General features: G+C 38.7%; 2 protein-coding genes and 1 pseudogene across 2 annotated transcripts in view; all 3 read left to right on the forward strand.

Moving 5' to 3' along the window:
- Positions 1 to 2,368, forward strand: part of AKR1C8 (aldo-keto reductase family 1 member C8) — a 32,238-nt gene extending 29,870 nt beyond the window's left edge. Inside the window, exon 9 of the mRNA XM_050804861.1 lies at positions 2,207 to 2,368. Within this exon, the coding sequence (XP_050660818.1) occupies positions 2,207 to 2,321 (115 nt within the window). The 3' untranslated portion in view covers positions 2,322 to 2,368. The remainder of the gene's footprint in view (positions 1 to 2,206) is intronic.
- Positions 1 to 25,864, forward strand: part of LOC126963008 (aldo-keto reductase family 1 member C3) — a 194,549-nt gene extending 168,685 nt beyond the window's left edge. The window contains exons 7-10 of the mRNA XM_050804870.1: positions 19,666 to 19,775; positions 20,041 to 20,206; positions 23,688 to 23,770; positions 25,644 to 25,864. Coding sequence (XP_050660827.1) covers positions 19,666 to 19,775; positions 20,041 to 20,206; positions 23,688 to 23,770; positions 25,644 to 25,686 — 402 coding nt within the window. The 3' untranslated portion in view covers positions 25,687 to 25,864. The remainder of the gene's footprint in view (positions 1 to 19,665; positions 19,776 to 20,040; positions 20,207 to 23,687; positions 23,771 to 25,643) is intronic.
- Positions 13,727 to 17,540, forward strand: LOC126962954 (ADP-ribosylation factor-like protein 4A; annotated as a pseudogene).
- Positions 25,865 to 26,135: the final 271 nt, after the last annotated feature.

Here is a 26,135-nt window from a genome sequence, read left to right on the forward strand (position 1 = left end):
TTGTCAAAGATCAGATGGTTGTAGAGGTGTGGTGATATTTCTGAGGGCTCTGTTCTGTTCCATTGGTCTATATCTCTGTTTTGGTACCAGTACCATGCTGTTTTGATTACTGCAGGTGTGTAGTATAGTTTGAAGTCAGGTAGCATGATGCCTCCAGCTTTGTTCTTTTTGCTTAGGATTGTCTTGGCAATGTGGGTTCTTTTTTGGTTCCATATGAACTTTAAAGTAGTTTTTTTCCAATTCTGTGAAAAGTCATTGGTAGCTTGATGGGGATGTCATTGAACCTATAAATTACCTTGGGCAGTATGGCCATTTTCACGATATTGATTCTTCCTATCCGTGAGCATGGAATGTTCTTCCATTTGTTTGTGTGCTCTTTTATTTCGTTGGGCAGTGGTTTGTAGTTATCCTTGAAGAGGTCCTTTACATCCCTTGTAAGTTGGATTCCTAGGTATTTTATTCTCTTTGTAGCAATTGTGAATGAGAGTTAGCAATTGTGAATGAGAGTTCACTCTCTGTCTCTTATTGGTGTATAGGAATGCTTGTGATTTTTGCACATTGATTTTGTATCTGAGACTTTGCTGAAGTTGCTTATCAGCTTAAGAAGATTTTGGGCTGAGATGGTGGGGTTTTCTAAATATACAATCATGTCATCTGCAAACAGGGACAATTTGACTTCCTCTTTTCCTAACTGAATATCCTTTCTTTCTCTTGCCTGATTTCTCTTGCTCCTATGTTGAATAGGAGTGATGAGAGAAGGCACCCCTGTCTAGTGCTTGTGGGAAGTCAGGGACACCAAATGGAGGGACTGGCTGGAACCATGGCAGAGGAACATAAATTGTGAAGATTTCATGGACATTTATCAGTTCCCAAATAATACTTTTATAATTTCTTATGCCTGTCTTTATGTTAATCTCTTAATCCTGTTATCTTTGTACGCTGAGGATATACATCACCTCAGGACAACTGTGATAATTCTGTTAACTGTACACATTGATTGTAAAACGTGTGTTTGAACCATATGAAATCAGTGCACCTTGAAAATGAACAGAATAACAGCGATTTTTAGGGAACAAGGGATGATAACCATAAGGTCTGACTGTCTGTGGGGTAGGGCAAAAAGACCCATATTTTCCTTCTTGCAGAGAGCCTACAAACGGACATGCAAGTAGGGAAGATATCACTAAATTCTTTTCCTAGCAAGGAATATTAATATTAATACCCTGGGAAAGGAATGCATTCCTGGGGGGAGGTCTATAAATGGCCACTCTAGGAATGTTTGTCTTGTGCAGTTGAGATAAGGACTGAGATACACCCTGGTCTCCTGCAGTGCCCTCAGGCTTACTAGGGTGGGGAAAAACTCTGCCCTGGTAAATTTGTGGTCAGACCAGTTCTCTGCTCTTGAACCCTGTTTTCTGTTGTTTAAGATGTTTATCAAGACAATATGTGCACCGCTGAACATAGACCCTAATCAGTAGTTCTGCTTTTGCCCTTTGCCTTGTGATCTTTGTTGGACCCTTCTCAGTAGTTCTTCTTTTGCCCTTTGTCCTGTTCCCTCAGAATCATGTGATCTTTGTACCTACTCCCTGTTCTTACACCCCCTTCCCTTTTGAAACCCTTAATAAAAATTTGCTGGTTTTGAGGTTCAGGTGGGTGTCACAGTCCTACCTATATGTGATGTCACCCCGGTGGCCCAGCTGTAAAATTCTTCTCTTTATACTGTATTTCTCAGCCAGCTGACACATGGAAAATAGAAAGAACCTACATTGAAATATTGGGGGTGGGTTCCGCCAATATTGTGCCAGTTTTTAAAGGGAATGTTTCCAGTTTTTGCCCATTCAGTATGATATTTGCTGTGGGTTTGTCATAAAAAGTTATTATTTTGAGATACGTTCCATCAAAACCTAGTTTATTGAGAGTTTTTAGCATGAAGGGGTGTTGAATTTTGTCAAGGCTTTTCTGCATCTATTGAGATAATCATGTGGTTTTCATCATTGGTTCTGTTTATGTGATGGATTACGTTTATTGATTTGCATATATTGAACCAGTCTTGCATCCCAGGGATGAAGCCAACTTGATCTTGGTGGATATGTTTTTTGATGTGCTGCTAGATTTGGTTTGCCAGTATTTTATTGAGGATTTTCACCATTGATGCTCATCAGGGATATTGGTCTAAAATTCTCTTCTTTTGTTGTGTCTCTGCCAGGCTTTGGTATCAGGATGATGCTGGCCTCTGTCTTCTGCATCAATCACGCTGGGAGCTGCAGACAGGAGCTGTTCCTATTCAGCCATTTTGGAATGGAGTCCCAGTGAGGGAGTAATTTCTAGCAGCCAAAAGATTACATCCTGCTGTGAAGGTTCAGATAATTGTTAGCATTTTGTAACAAAAAATATTTAAATTAAGATATGTATATTTTTTCCTTAGATACTATTGCTCATCTAATATAGAATAAACATTATTTTTATATACAGTTGAAATTTTAAAAATTATGTCATTCATTTTATTGTGGTGTTTGCTTTATATTGGTGGTCTGTAACCCGACTTTTAATAGCTATAAAATATGCCTGTGTTTTATGTCTTGTTTATCTCTTGTCAGAGTTTTTGACTAAATTTTATTTTGTTTGATCCTGGTATAGCTATCACATCTTTTCTTTGGTTACTATTTTCTTAAAATACTTATTTCTGTCCTTCATGTTCACACTATTTATGTCCTCATCTAAAGTGAGTTTCTGGTTCAGAACATATAGCTGCATCCTGGATTTTTTAAAACCCACTCTGCAAATCTTCCTTTTGATGTGGAAATTTAAGTCATTTACATTTAATGTACACTTACGATACACATAACAAAGCACATTAAGATATCATTTTACACAAGTCAGAATGACTATTCTTAAAATGTCAAAAAACAACAGATATTGGTGTTGATTCATCAGGGATGTTAATCATATATCATGCAAACTGGAGTACAGTAGCACGACCTTGGCTCCCTGTAGCCTCTGCCTACTTAGCCTCTTGAGTAGCTGGGATTACAGACATTTGCATGGCTAGTTTTTGTATTTTTGGTAGAGATGAGGTTTTGTCATATTTGCCAGACTGGTCTCGAACACTGGATCTCAAGTGATCCACCCACCTCAGCCTCCCAAAGTGCTGGGATTACATGGGTGTGAGCCAACGTGTCTGGCCCAATCTGTTCAAAGCTGCCCTCCAAAGAGAGACACAAGTAAAAATTAAGGCATGTGAGGATTATTCACCAATTTATTGTAATTAGTTTCCAGTTTTATAATATTTAACAGGATCACAAATTATATAAAATAGTTACCAGTTTTTTGGGAAGTTACTTTTGATAGTTTCTTCTAAAACTGGATGAAAGATACAAATACTATAAGGCACTGTTTGCATATTGGAAATGATGTCCAAAGACCAAACATTGTTAATAATTAATACTCTAATAAACATGTCAGAATTTCTGTGTTTTCTTTTTCCTTTGTACCTTTGTCAGGATTACAACATCATCAGGACTGCATTTTCATCAGGAATGAATATTCCTTCTACAATGAAAAGAAAAAATATATATATTAGCTCATGGAAAGGTAAAAGGAGAAAGTTTCTTTTGGTTTTAATGTTTAATTTTTTTATTGTCACCTGTTAAATGCTTACTAGTCACTCCTTTAAATAGTGTCATGTGGCAGAAAGATGTAAAATGGTTGATCATTTATATGACATAAAATAAAGATGAAACATCGTCATGGCATGAACAAAAACGAGACTTGTTTCTAGAAGTGTTTTATAGTCTAATATATGATAATCATTCTATAAATCTGTTGGAGGAATTTATAAGATAGATAAGACAGATGATAGATTATAGATAGATAGATAATAAATTGCCAGATAGATAGATTCCAGATAGAACATTTTACTTTAGCAAAAAATAATTTTATTCTGACTATATAAAAATGTACTTAAGAATTATCTTTGATAAAAGCCAAGTGGACTGGATTCAATTTTCTTCACAGCCTGTGTAATATACCATCACTTGCTTCTTCCTACATGGCATTGGTCAGCCCCAGACAGTGGGCAGTGTCACATTGCTTGCCCATTGTTTATATAACCTGTGAATATAAATGCTGGATGTTGAAGAAGGAAACAGCGTCTGCTTAGCAAAAGGAGTGACATTCAATGGATCCCAAATATCAGCGTGTGGAGCTAAATGATGGTCATTTCATGCCTGTATTAGGATTTGGCACCTATGTGCCTCCAGAGGTAACAATCATATTTTCAGTGTTGAGCATTTAAAAGAGCAAAGCTGGAATAAGTAGATGATGACCTGGCTTTTAGCTTTGTGTTCCTGTGTTACTCTGCATGATTCACTTGGTCTGTTTTAATAGGCCAGAGCTATTCCAAGTTCAATGAGAAAAGGCAGTCAATCTGTTCTGCATTGAGGTCTGGTCATATGGTCATGTACCGCTTACTTTTCTTTTGTGCACTGTTTTTTTTTTTCTTCTGTTTATGGGTATTCCCAGCTTTGCAGAATATTTAAAACTCAACAATGAAGAACACTGCCTGGCATTTCCTTTTGTAGGAGATTGACTGCAGTGGAATGGTTTCTCTATTTCTTTCTATCATTGAAGAAATTGTTTATTCTTCCAAGTGTACATGATCAAACAAAATCTTTGTGGTAGCAGTGTCTGGAGATGGGGTGTATGAAAACCCTTGGGGAGAGTATTGCTGAGCTGCTGTGTGGCCTTGAGCATGACAGAGTAATAATACTGGTCTTGGACTTAATACAATTTCCCATGTACAACTTTCACCTCTAGGAAAATTATCTGAAGGGAAAAATAACTTTAAGAAAAAACTAGAACCTCACAAGAGAAATTTTAAATTTTTGGTCCATGTTAATATGCATCAGATTTGTATCAAAATGGTATGGGTGGTCCCCTGACATGAAAGTAGGCAAAATGGAGACTTTATTTTCTAGACTGAACTATTTCTATACTGGAAGAAAGCATGTATTCCAAGGCTACTAAGTGTGTGAATAAGGACTAGTCACATAAAAATTTGTCTCACTTTTCTCAACTTTACATTGTAAGAATTTACAGAGAAACATCTTGAAAACATCAACACTAGCGGTTTACTTTGTAATGAAAATTGGCATGAAGGGGAAGTAAGGAAAAGCACAACATGAAAACTTTAGCTTTGATAAACTTGAGTGCCTGCATAGCAAAGAGAAGATCAGGGCTGGTATCAGGGGAAGGCAGTGAGACCTGGCATCTAGTTCCTTTTAATATCATTGGAAATAGAAAAACTCCTGAAATACTCATATTAAAATAGAAAATTGTTCCATTTATGGCTTTGTTGTTTTAAAAATGTACCTTTCAAATATTTATCCAAATTTGATAGATAAGTCAATCATTTTAAATTTCACTGAACTTATGTCTCCTAAAAAAAGTTATCCTTATTTTTTAAGACTAAAGCATACTTTACTAATCTTTTACAGGTTGCAGTTAATTTCTTATGTATAACTCTACATCCTTGGAGTGTATGTCTTTACTCCTCATATATAGTTCTGGCATGCACACAGAATGGCTAATGGCTGTGTAGAAAGGAGTCAACACAATAGACTGCCACCCGTAGATGCACCTGTTTTCAAAGTTGGAGCCTGGCTGGTATCTCAGAATTTCTCACCAATCTACTCTAGATTTTATAGTTTGTGCACATAAAGGTGTTCTTAGTTGTCCTGAATGATTTTTTGTATTTCTATGATACATTTGTAATGTGTCCAGTTTCACTTCTAATTGAGCTTATTTGGATCTTCTCTCTTCTTTTCTTGGTTAATCTCACTAATGGTCCAGCAAATTTGTTCCTCTTTTCAAAGAACCAGCTTTATCTTTCACTGATCTTTTGTTGGGGGTGTTTTGTTTCAATTTCATTTAGTTCTGCTCTAATATTATTTCTTCTAATATCTTTGGGTTTAGTTAGTTCCTGTTTCTCTAGTACATCTTTAGTCAATTTGTGCTCTTTCAGACTCTTTGATGTAGGCATTTAATGATATGAACTTGCCTTTTAGCTCTGCTTTTGCTGTATTCCAGAGGTTTTCATAACTTGTGTCACTACTATCATTTATTTCAAAAAATTACTGAATTGCCATTTTGATTTTATTGTTAACCCAAAATCATTCAAGAGCAGATTGTTTAATTTCCATGTATTTGTATAGTTTTGAGGGTTCCTTTCAGAGTCAATTTCTAGTTTTATTACACTGTGTTCTAAGAGATACTTGATATAATTTGGATTTTCTCAAGTTTGACACTTGTTTTGTGGCCTATCATATGGTCTATCTTGCAGAATGTTCCATGTGCTGATGAGAAGAATGTATATTCTGCAGTTGGTGGGTAGAATGTTCTGTAAACATCTGTTTAGTAAACATTTTTCTAGAGTATCTGAAATCCATTGTTTCCTATTTACTTTCTGCCTTGATTATCTGACTAGCACTGTACAATGGAGTATTGAGTGCCTCACTATTACTGTGTTGCTATCCATTTCTTAAGTCTGCTAGTAATAGTTTTACAAATCTGGGAGCTCCAGTGTTAGGTGCATATAAATTTAAGATTGTAATATGTTCTTGCTAGATTGGTTCTTTTATCATTATATAATGATTTTCTTTGTCTTTTTTTTCTTACTGCTGTTGCTTTAAAGTCTGTTTTGTCTGATATAAGAGTAGCAACTCCTGCATACTTTTGGTTTCCATTTGCATGGAATCTCTTTTTCCACCTTTTTAACTTGAGTTTATCCAAATCTTTATGTGTTAGGTGAATCTCTTCAATACAGCAGGTATTTGGTTTGTAATTTATTATCCATTTCGCCATTCTGTATCTTCTAAGTGGAGAATTTAGGCCATTTATGTTCAATGTTATTACTGAGATGTGAGGTACTGTTCTTTTCATCATTTCAGTTGTTACCTAAATACTTTTGGTTGCTGTTGTGTATTGTTTTATAGGATTCATGAGTTTTATGCTTTCAGGAGGTTCCATTGTGGTGAATAACAATCTTTTGTTTGAAGATTTAGAACTCCTTATAGCATGCTTTGTAGAACTGGTTTGATAATGTCAAATTCCTTCATCATTTGTTTTTCTAAAAACGACTTTATTTCTCCTTCATTCATGAAACGTAGTTTTGCTGGACACAAAATTTCTGGCTGACATTTATTTTGTTTAAGAAGGCTAAAGATAGGACCTCAATCCCTTCTAGTTTTTAAGTTTTCTGCTTAGAAGTTCTGTTAGTTTGATTTTTCTTTGTGTTACCTGATGCTTTTTTCTCACATCTCTTAGATTTCCTTCATGTTGACTTTAGATAGACTCATGACTATGTGACTTGGTGGTAATATTTTTGCAATGAATTTCCAAGGAGTTCTTTGAGCTTCTTCTATTTGGATATCTAAATCTCTAGCCAGGCCAGGGAATTTTTTCTCAATTATTCTCTCAGGTAAGTTTTCCAAACTTTTAGACTTCTTTTCTCCCTCAGGAACACCAGTTATTCTTAGGTTTGGCTGTTTTACATAATCTCATATTTCTTAGATAATTTGTTTTTTGTTTTTTGGTTTTTTTTTTTTTTTTTTGACAAGAGTCTTGCTTTGTTGCCCAGGCTGCTGGAGTGCAAGTGCGTGATCTTGGCTCACTGCTGCAACCTCTGCCTCCCAGGTTAAAGCGATTCTCCTGCCTCAGGCTCCTGAGTAGCTGGAATTGTAGGCACATGCCACTATGCTGGGCTAATTTTTGTATTTTTAGTAGAGACTGGGTTTCACCATGTTGGCCAGGCTGATCTTGAACTCCTGACCTCAAGTGATTCATCCAACTCAGCCTCTCAAAGTGCTGGGATTACAGGTGTGAGCCATCCATCCAGCCTGATTGATTCTTCTTTATCATTGTCTGATTGGATTAATTCAAAAGCCTTGTCTTTGAGCTCTGAAATTCTTTCCTTTACTTGTTCTAGTCTATTGTTGAAACTTTCCACTGCATTTTGTATTTCCCCAAATGTGTCTTTCATTTCCAGAAGTTCTGATTGGTTTTTCTTTGTGATATTTATCTCTCTGGAAAATTTTTTATTTATATCCTGAATTTTTTTTTAATTTTTTAGGTTGTTTTTCACCTTTCTGTGATATCTCCTTGAGTAGCTTAATAATGAACCTTCTGAATTCATTATCTGGTATTTCAAATATTTTATCTTAGTTTGAATTTATTGCTGGGGAGCTAGTGTGATCTTTTTGGGGTGACTTGGGTGGCCCCAGGGTTTGGGATTGACAAAATCTTGTTTTGTCATATTACCATAATTACTTTTCTGATGTCCTCTCATTTTGCTAGATTATTTCTTCTAATTATTCTTGAATTCATTTTTGATTTCCCTGTTTTTCTTTAATTTCTTTTTTCCCTTTTAAGGATCTGACTTTAATATTTATAGTTTATAATAGCCTAATTGGGTTCTTAGTGCTATTAGGTGTGAAGACTTATATGAGTTCCTTGGTTATAGAGAGTCTTTGTATAATGGCTTCCTCAGATGTTGGTTGTAGTAGCTATATACTCAGTGTGTGGGCAAGTTCACTGTCTCCTGTGGGATTGGAACGGCAGCAGTCTCTTGAAGCTTATCTTATGCTGCTGTTATATGTACTTTTATATTTATTCAATTTTTCCCACTATTTTATTTATTGAGTATCCCCTACCCAGGGATACAACCACAGGCCAGTAGAGGTGGTATCTCTGGGTAGGAACCATTTGTAACTAAAGCAGGTGGATAAATGAAGTACCCAATGTGGTTGGGAGAGTTTTCAATTGGATTCACCTCTTTTATCAATGCTAAGGATGGAAGCTACCTCTGCTCCCATGCCAGGTTGACAGGAAAGCTATGCGCTTCCCAGTCTCACTCTTGTCCCAGTGTTCTGAATCTTGAGATCAGACAGGTACCTCTTTTCATCTGTAGAAATGTTGATGTTCCAAGTAGGGAGAAATTGTGACTGCCTCTCATGCAAGCCTGAACATGGGGAGTGCCCTTCCTGTGGGGACGCAGTCATTCTGAAGTGTTCCAGGAAAGCTGTGTATGGGTGTACCCATGCAGAGCTTCTTTAGGAGAAGCCCTAGCTATGTCTGCATTGATGGAAAAGGGGGGAAAGAAGACCCCTTCTCCAAGACTCTTCATGAGCACCAAGGCCACTTGACTGTTGGTGGTAGAGGTTCAGACTTTCCCTACTGAATCTAGCACTGAGATTGTGTCTCTGCTGAAAGAAACTTGCTGCCAGTGTAAAGATCTGGAACTCAAGTCCTGCTAACTGGATATTTTTGTCCTGATGTGATGCTCTTTCTATTACATTATGAGTAAAAGATCCTGAGAGCCAGACTACAGTGACAGATTGCTATTGCTCTTCTGGGTCTAACGACCCAGTGGGGTTGCCCCTCTCTGGGCTAGTGCTGGGGAATATTGGAAAGGGATCCTGTGATATGACCTGTCTTCATGTCTCCCAGCAGTGGGTACCAGCACCAGTTCTCATGATGGCGTCAGGGAAGTGACATAGACTGTGAGATTCCTTGGTTGCAGATAGCCATTTTGTGTTGGCTTTCTCAAATGCTGGTTATAATGGTAGTGAACTTGTCTCAGGAACAGACTCAGGACTTCTGGTTAGTCAGATAGATGCAGGCAATGGGGTCAGCTGAGATTACAAACAAGTTTTATTCTTCCTGGGTGCAATGTTATTCTACCTAGGAATGCTGTAATGAACTGCATTGGCCTCCAGCTCTTGCACAAGAGCACCAGCTGTGCGATTTGAGCTTGCCTTATGTTTCCCTAGGGAGGTATTCTCGTTTCTCAGGTGATGGGCAGGGTCATAGAGTTCCCAAAAGTTTACGTCCTTTGTGTTAAGCTACCAGGGTGGGTGGAGGGGCACAACCAGGTTGGGTCAGGGTTAGGCAGGTCTGCATTCTGACTCTCCTGGAGTGGTGCTAGCTGCAGCTGCTCTGAGGGCAAGGAGATGGTTCTCAGGCCAATAGGGTCATGTTGCAGAAGGGAGTATAACTGCCTTTGTTGCGCAGAAGTATTCACACAGGGAGTGGGAGTAACAGGTGGCAGTAAGCCTCACTGAGATCCCACACAATTGGCAAGGCAGATCTCAGTTCTACAGTGCTTTGTTGCCCAGGCTGCTGAGTGCAGGTGCTAGGAGCACTGGACTAAGTTCTAAGTAGCCTGTGCTCAGAATTCAGAACTGCCCTGGGACAAAAGTTTTCCTGTAGAGATAGCAACTGTGGCTTTCAAGCTATGCCCCTCCTTATCCAACTGCAAGGCTGGGCACAAGAATTCTGCATTTGTGTCTGCAGCACACTTCTTGCTTGCCCCCGAGTTCTAACCAAAGGAGTTCATCCCCACTCAAAACAATAATATGAAATTCAGTTGGGAGCTTCTTTCAATCTGCGACCCTTGCCTGAACTAGTTGGCTGACTTCACTGAGGGTCCCCTGTGAGATAAAATAAGAAATGGCCTCCTTCTGTCCATGCTGGAGATTGGGAATGCCTTTGTGGCATTTCCCACTGCTGCTTCTACTTTATTTCTCACCTCTCCCTAAATCAGTTAGGCCCCATGGCCTACATTTTCAGATTCTCTGGTAGGAAAGGATATTCTGGAGGCAGTTTCTCCCCTTCTTACACTCTGGGCACTTACAGTTTTTCATCTATCTTATAGTGTATGCTGCAGCCTGCCACTTCTTTCAAAGGGTCTATGAATTCTTTCAGTTTTTCTATTAAGTTTCTGTGTTGCTTCTTGGAAAATAGTTCACAGTGTGAATATCTACACACTATTCTGTTCTTCCAAGTGGGAGGGACATGCTAACACTGGCTCTGATCCACACTCTTGGGGAAAAAAATCTCAGATCAGGCTATAAAATCATAGAGAACTATAGGCCGGGCGCGGTGGCTCAAGCCTGTAATCCCAGCACTTTGGGAGGCCGAGGCGGGCGGATCACAAGGTCAGGAGATCGAGACCACAGTGAAACCCCGTCTCTACTAAAAATACAAAAAATTAGCCGGGCGCGGTGGCGGGCGCCTGTAGTCCCAGCTACTCAGGAGGCTGAGGCAGGAGAATGGCAGGAACCCGGGAGGCGGAGCTTGCAGTGAGCCGAGATCGCGCCACTGCACTCCAGCCTGGGCAACAGCGTGAGACTCCGTCTCAAAAAAAAAAAAAAAAAAAATCATAGAGAACTATAATAATAATATAGCTTTTCTTAGGTCCTGGATGACTTTCATTAATATATTATTCTGAATCTCAATTGTCCCTTTCATCAGAGTGTGAGTGGGGAGAGTACAAAATAAGGGAGCCCTATAGGTATTAAATAACATATAACTAAAGTATCTTGAATGGAGTTCCACAAATGTCATCATGTTAAGAACATTATTTTCTTTAGTTTCTAAGCAACAGGAATAACTATTATTGTCCATTGGGTTCAATGGATGAGAAAATTAGACAATTGAAGTGTTTTATAAATTCTATCAAACATTCAGATAATGAACATAATTATTGATATCAATTTTTACCTATTGAAAATTTTATTTCCATTGTTTAGCAATTGTACTAACTATATTTGCAATAGATAGTAGAATTTACATGGATAGATCATATCAAAAGAAAATACAACAAGAATGTGAATTTTTTTTGCTAGCAGTCTTCAGTTTTGAACCAGTGGAAAAAATGTCTAACTATTAGATGGGGCAAACTAATAAAACTGGGTCATGTTTTTATTCAACACAATTCTTTAGTTTTACCCTGCAGCTTTGGTGTACTTTCCATCAACCAGAGTTGGTACAACCAGCCTTGGAAAGCTCACTGAAAAAAACGTCAACTGGACTATGTTGACCTTTATCTTATTCATTTCCCAATGGCTCTCAAGGTTGGCAGTTTTTGAGATCAAACTTCTTTCTCTTCTGTTGCCAGCATGACAATCCTTTACATTGATGGTAGAATTAAGCTTCTTCTTAGGAGGATGTAGGTATTGTTACATGGAAGAAGAGTCCTAAGTATAACGCCTAACCCCTGTTTTATTGAATAAATAGCGAAACCTTCCTTCTCTAATGTATGATGACAACAGAAGACAGTACATCAACCTCAAAGCCTCTGCCTCAAAAACTCGAGAAAATAACAATAGCCACCTTCAAGGCTCTGTCTTAATTGGGGTTCCTGAGTCCATCTCTTAGGATGTTCACAGATATAGAGATCCACGCAGCTGTGGTACCCAAAAAAACTGCTGCAATATGGTACACAGTGAGTTTCCATTATCTCTCCCCATTTTAAACTGAAGTAGATTTGGTGGAACTCACTCTGGGTGAGTCTTAAAAAGGAAACCATAATGGGACCTGAGAATCGTTGCCTTCTTCACTAAAGCTTGTTTCACACTGGAGTTTGTAGCTTTGCTTAGTCATGAATTTCAGTTGTGCATAACTTTTAAATTTATAGGGAAAAACTCAGGCTAGTTTATTTGAAAAAGAGTTTATTCCATGATACAAATGGGTAGTCACTGCCATGAATAAAGATTTCACCTACACTCTAAAAATGTGACCTTTTCTCCATAATTATCTATGAACTCCAAGAGGTTTTCTGGATTTTTGTCCCAGCCTTTTTCATTGTTGGCAATGATAGTTTTGAGGCAGCTCAAGGCTCATGGTGATTAACATAAGAGAGCCTCCATGGGTCTTACAACTTTCAAATACATATATTTGACCATGTTTGGTTTATGATCCTGCTCATGTACTATCAAATCTTCAGGGGGATAAGGAACTCTTATTGTATCACCTGGATCAAGAATACAATCCCTTATTGCTGGATATTTGCTGGATATCAAGGATTTTTGAGTCAAAGAGTGGCATTTCCCCAGAGAAAATTATAGGAGCAGATACAAGTAACAAAAGTCAACTGTGAAACCCCATTATAAACCTGTAAAATGTTTATTTTTTATATATAATAATATATACATATATTATATACACATATATATTATATATACATATATATATTATATATACATATATATATAATGGAAGTAGGAGATTAAAGGAAGCCTGTCTCCTAAAGACATGCCTTAAAACTCCGTATGTGAGACACTTTGCCCACACCACTTTCTAGAACATTGCAGCACCTGGTGGATTATCCTAAAATGTACATGGGAACAAGCCTATGGGTGGAGAAATTAAATTGTGACATTAAAATGACTGCTTCTACTTCAGCCAGGTGAGACGCTACTACCAAAAGATGAAAATGGAAAAGTAATATTCGACACAGTGGATCTGTGCCATATGGGAGGTAAGTGCTAGGAGGACAGAGTACAGAAAAGGAAGACAAGAGGTAAACCTGTTTCCCAGCTTTCATGTGCAACCAGTGGAATATGCATCACTGGAACTAGAAATTCAGGAGCTTGACGAAGGAAGTTTTGCTGAGTGGTAGGGAAGAACACATGACTGAAATAGAATAGTGGGAAATGAAGGAGATAAATTGGGGACAAGGAAGACAGGTATTCCTCCCCCTCCATGTGCATTTTTCTCTCCAGCTTCCTAAAGAGGATACCCAAATTCTTCTTGCTGTCACTATCCTTTTGTTATCGCTATTTTCATTGTCATATCTTAACAGTTGTTGCTTTAACAGTTCTGTCTTGCATTTATCATAATCTGCAGCCAACCACACAAATAATTCCTCACAACCCCTCCCCAGGCCATGGAGAAGTGTAAGGATGCAGGATTGGCCAAGTCCATCAGGGTGTCAAACTTCAACCGCAGAGCGCTGGAGATGATCCTCAACAACCCAGGACTCAAGTACAAGCCCGTCTGCAACCAGGTGAGGGCCCTCAGCCTCCTCTCCTTTCTCTTCTCAATACCCATCTTCCTGTCCTACTGCCTGACTTCCATTTGTTTTGTTCCACTTACATTTGTGAAAGAGAAGATTCTAGAAAGCAAAACCTCTGTCTAGAAGAACATGGAAGACCCTTAATTGTACCTCTCCTTGGAGAAGTCTTAGTGAAAAAGGTACAGAGACCTTCATGCTGAATTCTGTATACTACTTTTGGAGGAGGTAAATTTCATCAAGGAGGACTGAAATGGTTAATCAGAGCTCAGGGAGAAGGTGGACTTATCTCTAAGGTTTGAAAAGACCACCAGAGAGTGGATTGGTAAAGATGATTTGGAGTATAATGTGTATAATTATAAAGGCCATAAAAACATGGGATGAGCAATAAATCAGGAGAGTGAGAATAAGAGAAGATAGGTACTACGGGTTTAAATAAGGTTTAGATGTCTGAATGCTTTTTATTGGCATCTCTGTTTTCATAGTTCTTCAGCAGGTACTAAGAACTAACTGGAAACAGTAAAAGTCATCCAGGTTAGGGAGAGGAAGTTACCTGTTTATGAGAGCTGCTTGAGAGAGAAGCTGAAAGGATGTGGCGTGCTACCCCCACCCTTGCCTCGTGTAGAAAAGCCTGCTAATATTGTCTCATTTAGACCCAGACCCAAAACGGGAGTCTTATAGCTGGACCACCTGGGAAGAAAAGTTCTAAAGCACAAAAAAGAAAGCATTTCATTTTGGAACACTTATTTGCAGCTGGAAATAGGGGAATGGACTAACTGACTAAACTACCATCCTGCCATCATTTCAGTCCTTCCACATTGTTATTTCGTGTTTGGACTGTGCTGGAAGAACTGTTTTATACAAGCTGCTATTCAATAAATTTATAAATACCATACCCACCAAAGGATTTAACACTGAAAAATTAAGGTAACCTTGGAAAATTCTAAAACAGTCACTTTTCACTCCTGAGATGTAGGTGGTCAGGGGAAATGAGGAACACTGTAGAAGCCATATGCAAGATGCACAGATGGCACTGTGTTTGCTGTGGACTCTGTTGATGTTGAAAGAATGGAAGAAGTCAAAACTGAACTTTATAAAATAGGGTATAAGAAAATAAAGATGTCCCTGCACTTACGGGTGCTAAGAAACTAGACTTGAAGAACTCGTCTCTCTCAGAAATTGAGAAATTGTTAGCAATGGTTGAACTGAGCTCATCCACTCCTTGGCATTTGCCGCCTACCTGTGCAATCATAGGACATGAAATAAAGGATTTGAGAAACTCCATGATGTGACAATGAAAAGAAAAATATTGCAGTAATATAAAAAGATGAATATGATACCTTTTCTATATATGTGGAATAGATTTTCTCTGGTCTGATTTTGACAAATGCAAGACTGTCTAAGCCTGGTTTTCCTGTATGCCCCTCCTGCGTGCTGTCAAAGCTTCATTTCATTGAACAATCAGATCCCGTATGCCCTCCTGCGTGCTGTCAAAGCTTCGTTTCATCGAACAATCAGATGCCCAACTCTGTGGCTGTGTGGAAGATGAGTAAATGCAGTGATGCTTCAAGTGGTCTCTTCTCCCCTACCCCACAAATATTTCAGTACTATCATTTTGGGAAGTCAAGCAAGTATACTAAATTAACCAGAACGCAATTGCGGAAATTTGACGCGAAGTTGGTGAAATAAAACTTTAAAGACTGAAAAAAAGAGAGTTAACTATTTATGGAGATCACTAGTTGTGGTGGATGAAATCAACACTGAGGAAAATTTAGCAGAACATTGAGCCGACCTTGTGACTGCCCACATCTAATTTTGATGCACCTCTTTGCTTTCTGTCATCAAATCAACTGTTGAGAAGCATCTATTCTGCATATGGTTCTGGTTCTCTAACTTACTCTTTTACTACTTAGAGTCAATGAGTACAGGTCTACAGCTGAAACATGTAGTATTTAAAATTTATGTATTTGGTAATATAGTACAAAATCTTGATTGCCAATTAAAAAGTTAAGGAATTAATGTGGTTTTAATATTAGTTTTACTCAATTTTTTTATTATGACATTTTCAAATTTTAGAGAAATTTGAAGGGATAATACAGGACATCTACATGTTACCATCTATATCCAAAATTGTTGACACTTTGCCAACCTGGCAAATATATAGGTATATATGAGTAGATCTGCATCAATACATGTAGTCTTTGTTGAATCTCTTCAAAATATATTGTAATGATCACAATTCACCTCTACAGACCTTTCAAAGCATGGCATAGGAATGAAGATATTCTCCCAGTAACACTGCAATTATTATATATAAGGAAATAACAATAATTTCCAGAGACACGTGTTCTCCCCTTTGCAATTGCTAGTAATCTGCTGGGTGAAAATAATCAAAAGGGAAAGTTATATTCCACAGCAAATTTTCACATAATGATTGAGTATACATTAATGATGTTTTAAATTTTTGTATTGCATTTTTATTGTATTTGTTCTTTCCTGGGGGCTTTAAAGTAATTACTTTCAATTTTAACTACAAGTTTACTATTCTCACTTTACATTTTATTATGAAAAAATTTTTTTCACTAAGTCAAGAAACAATTACTCCTCTTGGATATGCTAAAAAGCTTAACTCTTTCCCTTTAATTATTCATGTCCTGGAAAAAAATTACTGTAATGATCACTGTATTAGTCCATTTTCATGCTACTGATAAAGACATATCTGAGACTGGGAAGAAAAAGAGGTTTAATGGACTTAAAGTTCCATATGGCTGGGGAGGTCTCACAATCATGGCAGAAGGCAAGGAGGAGCAAGTCACATCTTACACAGATGGCACCAGGCAAAGAAAGAACTTGTGCAGGAAATCTCCTCCTTATAAAACCATCAGATCTCATGAGACTTACTCACTATCTCAAGAACATCACGGGAAAGACCTGCCCCCATGATTTAATTATCTCCCACCAGGTCTCTCCCACAATACATGGGAATTATGGGAGCTACAAGATGAGATTTGGGTGGGGACACATACCCAAACCATATCATGCCACCCCTAACCCCTCCCAAATCTCATGTCCTCACAATTCAAAACCAATCATGCATTCCCAACAGTTTTCCAAAGTCTTAACTCATTTCAGCATTAGATCGAAAGTCCACAGTCCAAAGTCTCATCTGAGACAAGGCAAGTACCTTCCACCTATGAGCCTGTAAACTCAAAAGCAAGTTAGTTACTTCCAAGATACAATGGGGGTACAGGCATTGGGTAAATACAGCTGTTCCCTGTGGGAGAAATTGGCCAAAAAAGGGACTACAGGACCCATGCTAGTCTGAAATCCAGCAGGGCAGTCAAATTTTAAAGCTTCAAAATGATCTCCTTTGACTCCATGTTTCACATCCAGGAGTCAATGGAACTCCATTCACATCCATGCTGATGTAAGAGGTGGTTCCTATGTTCTTGGGCAGCTCCACTCCTGTGGCTTTGCAGGGTACAGCCTCCCTTCTGGCTGCTTTCATGGACTGGCATTGAGTGTCTGCAGCTTTTCCAGGTGCACAGTGCAAGCTGTCAGTGGATCTACCATTCTAGGGTCTGGAGGATAGTGGCCCTTTTCTCACAGCTCCATCAGGTGGTGCCCCAGCAGGGACTCTGTGTGGGGGCTCTGACCCCAGAACACTGCCCTAGCAGAGGTTCACCATGGGAGCACGGGCCTAGTGGTAAACTTCTGCCTGGACATCCAGGCATTTCTATACATCCTCTGAAAACTGAAATCTAGATGGAGGTTCCCAAATCTCAAATTTTTTTTTTTTTTTTTGAGACAGCGTGCTGCTATCGCCCAGGCCCAGGCTGGAGTGCAGTGGCACGATCTCAGCTCACTGCAACCTCCACCTCCTGGGTTCAAGTGGTTCTTCTGCCTCAGCCTCCTGAGTAGCTGGGATTACAGGCACTTACCACCACGCCTGGCTAATTTTTGCATCTTTAGTAGAGATGGGGTTTCACCATCTTGGTCAGGCTGGTCTCAAACTCATGACTTTGTGATCTACCTGCCTCAGCCTCCCAGAGTGCTGGGATTAAAGGCGTGAGCCACCACGCCTGGCCCCATGACTCAATTCTTAACTACTGTGCACCCGTAGGCTCAACACCACATAGAAGCTGCTAAAGGCTTGGGACTTGCACCCTGTGCAGCCACAGCCTGAGCTGTACTTTGGCCCCTTTTAGTCACAGCAGGAGTGATTGGGATGCAGGGTACCAAGTCGCTAGACTGCACACAGAATGGAGACCCTGGGCCCAGCCCATGAAACCATTTTTTCCTCCTAGGCCTCCACCTCTGGGCCTGGGATGAGAAGGGCTGCCACAAAGGTGTCTGACTGCCTTGGAGACATTTTCCCCATTGTCTTGGTGATTAATATTTGGCTCCTTGTTACTTATGCAAATTTCTACAGCTGGCTTGACTTTCTTCTCAGAAAATGGGTTTTTAATTTTTACTACATCACCAGACTGCAAATTTTCTGAACTTTTATGTTGTTTCCCTTTTAAAACTGGATGCTTTTAACAGCACCCAAGTCATTTCTTGAATGCTTTGCTTAGAAATTTCTTTGACCAGATACCCTAAATCATCTCTCTCAAATCCAAAGTTCCACAAGTCTCTAGGGCAGGGACAAAATGCCACCACTCTCTGCTACAACATAAGAGTCACCTTTGCTCCAGTTCCCAACAAGTTCCTCATCTCCATCTGAGACCACCTCAGCCTGGACATTATTGTTCATATTACTAGCAGCATTTTTGTCAAAGATATTCAACAAGTCTCTAGAAAGTTTCCAACATTCTTACATTTATTTTTCTGTCTTCTCCTGAGCACTCCAAACTGTTACAACCTCTGCATGTTACCCAGTTCCAAAGTCACTTCCACATTTTCAGGTATCGTTCAGCAACGCCCCACTCTACTGGTACGAAGTTACCATATTGGTCCGTGTTCATGCTGCTGATAAAAACATACTCAAGAGTGGGGAGAAAAGGGGGGTTTAATGGACTTACAGCTTCACATGGCTGGGGATACCTCACAATCATGGCAGAAGGCAAAGAGGAGCAAGTCATATCTTACATGGAGGGCAGCAGGCAAAGAGACAGCTTGTGCAGGGAAACCCATTTTTAAATTCATCAGATCTTGAGAGACTTATTCACTATCATGAGAACACAGGAAACACCCACTCCCATGATTCAATTATCACCCCTGGGCCCCTTCCACGACATGTGGGAATTATGAGAGCTACAAAATGAGATTTGGGTGGGGACACAGAGCCAAAACATATCAATCACCATTGGTGAAGGCAAATACTTTTGATCACTTTTAACCACTCAACACTATGAAGACATGGATTGTTTTCCTATAATTTGTGATTTTTATTCATTATTGGTTTTTGATGCTCACATCTACACAAATATTACTGAGATTCCTATAAAACTACTTTATTTTAAACCTGATCTCATAAGTCTTTAAAGAAATTCTTACATTCTGGCACAATTTGATGTTCAAAGTTCAGAATCTTAACCTATTCCAAGACTGGAATTGGCCATGTGCAATTCTAGTGGTCAAAGGTTGTTAGAAACTGACTCTGGTTCATAGAGTTGCTTATGCTCAGAAATAACATTTCTGTGTATACTTTTAGGACAGCAATATAAAATGTATTTTTATTAAAAAGATCATTATTTGACAATAATAGTCTCAGTTCAAATTTAATGTTATACTTTATTCAGCTTATTTTAATCTTTATATTAACCTATGTTTTGGATTATCTGATGCTTTTCCGTCTTGCTCATCTGCAGGTGGAATGTCATCCTTACCTCAACCAGAGCAAACTGCTGGATTTCTGCAAGTCAAAAGACATTGTCCTGGTTGCCCATAGTGCTCTGGGAACCCAACGACATAAACTATGGTAATAAAAGCAACAGGAAGTTTACCTAAAATGCCATTTTGATGAAAAAGTTTAATTATAGCCTACTCAGTCTCCTGGAGTTCACTCTCTGTGAATCAGTGTACGGGGAGAATTTGCATTTCTGATGAGTTCCCAGGTGATGCTATTGTTCAGGGGCCTCACTTGAGAGGCTCTGGTGCAGAATGAACACCTTAGTCTGTTTAGGGAGCCTCCTACCAAACTGAATCCAGCCTCAAGACTTCAGCATTTCTGGCTTTCCTTCCAGGGTGGACCAGAACTCCCCAGCTCTTTTGGAAGACCCAGTTCTTTGCGCCTTAGCAAAGAAGCACAAACCATCCCCAGCCCTGATTGCCTTGCGCTACCAGCTGCAGCGTGGGGTTGTGGTCCTGGCCAAGAGCTACAATGAACAGCGGATCAGAGAAAACGTCCAGGTGAGGAGTTGAGTGGGTGTCAGGGCTCCTGCATGGTGTCCTTCACATGTGTGCTTCTTGTAAGCTTCTCAGGACACCCTTGCACTAAGTCCATCTCCTGGGCATTTCCTATGCACAAATGCTTTGTGTGCATCATAAGGGTTTTCTACTCTACTATAGCAGTAGTATGGGTGGAGAGAATCAGGATGGGACCAAAACCAGAAATTTTGGCATAAAGTTGGCAACTTACTCTGTATCCCTCTGCTAGGGACATCACCTTGTCTTCATTTTCTGAAATGAGTTGGGTTAGGTGTTCTCTAGTCTTCAAATCATTGCAGATTTTTTCTTCATGTCCTTGTTTATTCCGTATAAATTTCATGTATTTATTCTCTTAGAATTATTTTTTCAGTGCCTGTTGAAGTCTTTGGGTATTTTTATTAGGTTGCATGTCTTTTTCTATGTGTAGAAAAACATAATACTAAGTAAAATTATAAAAAAGAAAACCTCTCAAACATAGAGGTTCAATAGAAAACCATTTATTTAACTGACAATTTCATGGTTTGTAATTTAGCCTAAGCTCCACCTGAACTCAGTCTAGTTCTGTTCCTGGCTGGGCTGTCTCACGTGTGTGCAGGGCAATGAGGCAGCTCTGCAGAATTAATCCAGAATTTGTATTCTGGATATTCTTTAGAGCTTCAGATGTATTGTTGAAATAGCCTCTCCCAAAATGTACCCGTGTCTCTTTATGGTGGTTTTAACAAAAGTTTCTACTCTTAATGTAGTCAAATTCTTTATGACATTGTCTTGTAGTTGCTAATATCATGACTTTTCCTATATTGGAAACATGACAATACATTACTATATTATGTAGTAAAATATTATATAGTAATACAGAGTAATATACTATATTCTATTAATATCTTATAAAAATATTAATGTACTTTTATAAATTGGGATAATTGATTTTTAATATGTGAAATAAGGGTGCAAATGTACATACAATTTTCACTTGATACTAAAATGTCCCACTAAGAATGATTGAAAAGTCCATATTTGCTCACCTATCTTGATTTTTCATCCTGTCATAAAGTGTCCATAAGTACTTCTGACATTTCCCTTCTTTCAGAGTTAACTTTCCTGTACTGTCTAAATTATGTTACATAGCATTCTTGAGGCATTTGTGTATGTTTTCCTAGATTTATTCATAGAAAACTTATAATTTTAATAGTCTTTGGATAACTTGAGAATTTTCTAGACTTACCTAGACTTTTATTCTCTTTTCCTCTTATTCTCTGTATTAGAGTATTCCAATAAATTTTAGTAATTTAGTATTATGCTAGCAGTTAGTGACATCTTTTGATATTTGAATACTGAGATCCTCTACAAGCAACTACTTGTTTTCTTTGAGCATGATGTTATTAGGATTTGGACAATTACTGTCTTGAATCTTGTTGAAAACAATTTTCACATTATACCTGTTCATTGAAGATGGAAATCAGATGAATATATTTCGATTTCAGTATTTCTATATCTGATGTGAAACTGTACAACTGTACGACTCTACAGACAAAGAGGATCTCAACAGATACTAGAGATGAAATAAAGTTAACCTTGGGTGTACATGACTGGTTCATGTACTTATAAGATTAGAGAACAACTTTGAAACTTATGATTTAGATAGTTTGATGATGATATGGTTTGGATATTTGTCTCCTTCTAATCTCATTTTTAAAATGCAAAAAAGGTTAGTTCGTGTCCTTTGTAGGGACATGAATGCAGCTGGAAACCATCATTCTCAGCAAACTATCGCAAGAACAGAAAACCAAACACCACATGTTCTCACTCATAGGTGTGAATTGAACAATGAGATGACTTCGACACAGGAAGGGGAACACATCACACACCAGGGCCTATTGTGGGGAAGGGGGGAAGAGGGAGGGATAGCATTAGGAGATATACCTAATGTGAATGACGAGTTAATGGGTACAGCACACCAACATGGCACATGTATACATATGTAACAAAACTGCACGTTGTGCACATGTACCCTAGAAATTAAGAAAAAATGTTATCCCCAATGATGGAAGTGGGGTCTGGTGGGAGGTGTTTTTGTCATGGGGACAAATATAGAAATCCAACAATATCCATCTGTATTAGTCCGTTTTGTGCTGCTATAAAAAAAAAAATACTTGATGCTGGGCAATTTATACAGAAAAGAGCTATATTTGGCTCACAATTTACAGGCTGTACAAAAAGCATAGCACCAGATTCTGGAGAGGCTTCAGGAAGCTTTATATTCCAACATTAGGTCATTCCTTTGCTCCCATACCTGATCATAGGCTGTTAGAAGCAGTCACACTATCTGTTGAATGTCTTCCTGCTTAGAAATTTCTTCCACCAGAAACCCTTAAATCATCACTAAGTTCAGACTTCCACAAAGTCCTGGAATGGACACAATGCAGCCAATTTCCTAAGGTATACCAAGGGTGATCTTTGTTCCAGTTTTTAGTTTCTGATTTTGGTCTTAGATCTCATTAACCTACACTTCATTGCCCATATTTTTATCAGCATTTTGGTCAGAATCATTTAACCAATGCTTAACAAGTTCCAAACTATCCCTTATCTTCCCATTTTCTTCTGAACCCTCTCGATACTTCCAAACTGTGCTAATTACCCAGTTCTAAAGCCACTACCACATTTTCAGACATTTTTAGCAATGTTCCACTCCTGGTAACAATTTTCCATATTAGCCCATTGCACACTGCTATAAAGAAATACCTGAGGCCAGATAAAATATGCCAGAAGGTGGTATATTTGGCTTACCATTTTGCAGAGTGTACAAAAATCATGGCACCAATTTGGTTTTGGTGAGGCCTCAGGAAGCATTTACTCATGGTAGGTGACAGAGGAGGAAGCATATCAAATAGCAAGAGATGAAGAGGGAAAAAAAATGTCAGTCTCCTTTTTAAACCAGATTTCATGTGACCTAATGCAGTGAACACTCATTACCATGGGGAGGGCACCCAGCCATTCATGAAGGATGCCCCCATGGCACAAACACCTCCCACCAGGACCCACTTCCATCATTGCTGAATCACGTTTTTAACATGAGATTAGGAGGGGACAGATATCCAAATTGTAGCACCACCAAACGTCTAAAATTTCTAAAAATGTTTCAAAATTTTCCCTCTAGATTCTTCTAAATCTTCTAAGTACATGAACCAATCATGCGCACACCAGGTCAACTTCATTCTGTCTCCAGTTTCTGTTGAGATCTTCTTTGTCTACAGTTTTGTGCAGTTTCAATATATAATATCTAGGAATGGATTTATATTTTACCTGATATTCTTTAATCACTTGAGAGTTTAGAGATGATCTTTCATAACTTGGAAACTTATCAAATATTTTACATATTGCCTCTATACCCTGCTCTGATATACTTGGCTATTCCAAGTTGACAATTATGCAATCTAACAATGAAAATTTTCTACTTCTTTGGTAGGTTTTTGAATTCCAGTTGACTTCGGAGGATATGAAAGTTCTAGATGGCCTAAACGGAAATTTTCGATATGCTGTCATGGATTTGTAAGTAACTTTGGAAAATGGGTTGCCAAGTTTATTTTTAGGGGAGGAATGTCAGATGGGTGTTAAAAGTGACTTCAATACCAGGGAGACAGGCCAATGTGAGTCAGAGGTGAGACAGGAACTCTGGAACTCTCCTTCTGGATTCACTCCAGAGCTGTTCTCTGACAGGGTGAGCGGGCCCAGGGTCAACCTGTGCCTCTGCTCTCCTGACTCCCTGAAAATTTCCAGAGCAGCCAATATTATTGCTGAATCAACACCTTTCATGTTGGCCTGGCATTTCTGCTATGGCCTAGTGGACAAATTGGATATTGCCCACATGGCTTGATTACATGTTTTTCCAAATCTGTACTTACAGCTTTTTCTTCCAAATCCGCTCAGTTCCTTATCAGATAAACATTTCCAACAACATTGGTGTCCATGCCAGAAATTCATCTCTTCCGTGTGGAATTGCTCACTAGATCATGTCAGTTCAGTATCTTTACCCTTTTCAAATTTCTTTCTTCCTTCTCTTTAGACATTTGCTCATGACCCAAGCACTGCATTTTGCCTCCAGAAAGTTTGCCCTTAGTGGGCATTAGAACTCTTGGCTCTGATTTATTTTTCCAATATGGAAATCTAAATGCAGACTATAAAGAAGTTTTAGAGAAGAGAGATTAAAAGTCAAGGGAAGAGCCAGGCTCAGTGGCTCATGCCTATAATCCCAACACTCTGGGAGGCAAAGGCAGGTGGATCACTTGAGGTCAGAAGTTTCAGACCAGCCTGGCCAAAATGGAGAAACCCTGTCTCTACTAAAAATACAAAAATTAGCCATACGTGGTGGCATACACCTGTAAATCCAGCTACTCAGGAGGCTGAGGCAGGAGAATCCCTTGAACCTGGGAGGCAGAGGTTGCAGTGAGCCGAAATTGTGCCACTGCACTCCAGCCTGGGCAACAGAGCAAGATTCCATCATTAAAAAAAAAAAAATCAAGGGAAGAGTTGGAAAGTCCCATCTTTGGGGATAATATATAGCTGACAAAAGATCTTACTCTTTTTCTATATGCTCCAAGGTTCTAGGATTAACAGAAAGGCACTCACGTGATGAGGGAAAAACAAGTTATGTCACTGCTTGCAGTGGTGATGTTAACAGGTAATAGACATGAGATAATGTATTAAAAAAGATAAACACAGCAGCACGTCGTAAGAACTCAAACGTTTTTAAATATCATTGTTTAGAGGAAAATAGTAAAATAGGAAATCAGGAAAAGGAAATGAGTGGCAAACATCAGTAATTCTCACTAATTATTCAATATTAATCATTTATTCATTCTATTTTGTGTTATTTCCACCTAAAGATTGCCCTTATATTGTAGAGTTTTGGATATGGAACCCCATATCACATAGGACAGTTTACATGTCTGAATCAAAGAAAATATTTTCCATATGGTAAGCAGCTAGTCAGTAATGAATACTTTAAAGGATGTGTGATTGCTACGAAGAACATTTAACCCTCAAAATTTAGTGATGAACATGTAGCTGGCTTGTTTCTATTCAAAACAATGCAGGATGAGTTGCTGCTTTCATTGAGAATTTGAAATAGAAAAGGTCAGAGTATCTCTTTGCTCTGTTAACAGATATGAAAGACTGTGTTTGAACAACTGACCCTGTGTAGTTTGTGTGATAAATTCCAGGCAAGGGAATATAAGTTGAAAATGCTCTTAATTTGGGGAAAAAAAAAAACACATTATAAAGTCATGTTCATGAAAGACAGATTCTACAAATTGAAAATAAACTTAACATTCACACTAATGGCAGCGTCCTAGAAATCACTTTGCTACCAGCTTTTTAATAGAGTCATTTCATCCATATTATGTACTATCATTTCTCTTTTCAGTCTTGTGGACCACCCTGATTATCCATTTTCAGATGAATATTAGCATAGAGGGTGTTGCACGACATCTAGCAGAAGCCCTGCGTGTGGATGGTGATGCAGAGGATGTCTCTATGCTGGTGGACACACGGCCTCTGGTTAAATCCCTCCTGCTTGGCAACTTCAGTTAGCTACATACATCCATAGTCCAGAAAGCAAAGAAAATAAATTTTATCTTGAAGTAATTGAATGTTTTCCTTAAAGGTTCTTTTCCTACTCCTTTCTACACACTTGTGTGTTTCTTTTCCTTCTACTTCATTAGGGCCAAAAATTGATTTGCCTATAAGTTTGGGGCAGAGTAGATAAATATTTTATAGACATTTTTGAGGTGAGAGTGGGTGGAGTTTGCAGCCTCTAGAGGAGGAGCAAGTGACCAGTATTTATCAGTTAGTCTGTCTTTAGCTCTTTCAGAAAGAGGAAAACACACAGCATAGAACCTGAACACAAGCCATATTG

Source organism: Macaca thibetana, chromosome 9 (genome assembly GCF_024542745.1).
Source record: "Macaca thibetana thibetana isolate TM-01 chromosome 9, ASM2454274v1, whole genome shotgun sequence".
Taxonomy (NCBI): Eukaryota; Metazoa; Chordata; class Mammalia; order Primates; family Cercopithecidae; genus Macaca; species Macaca thibetana.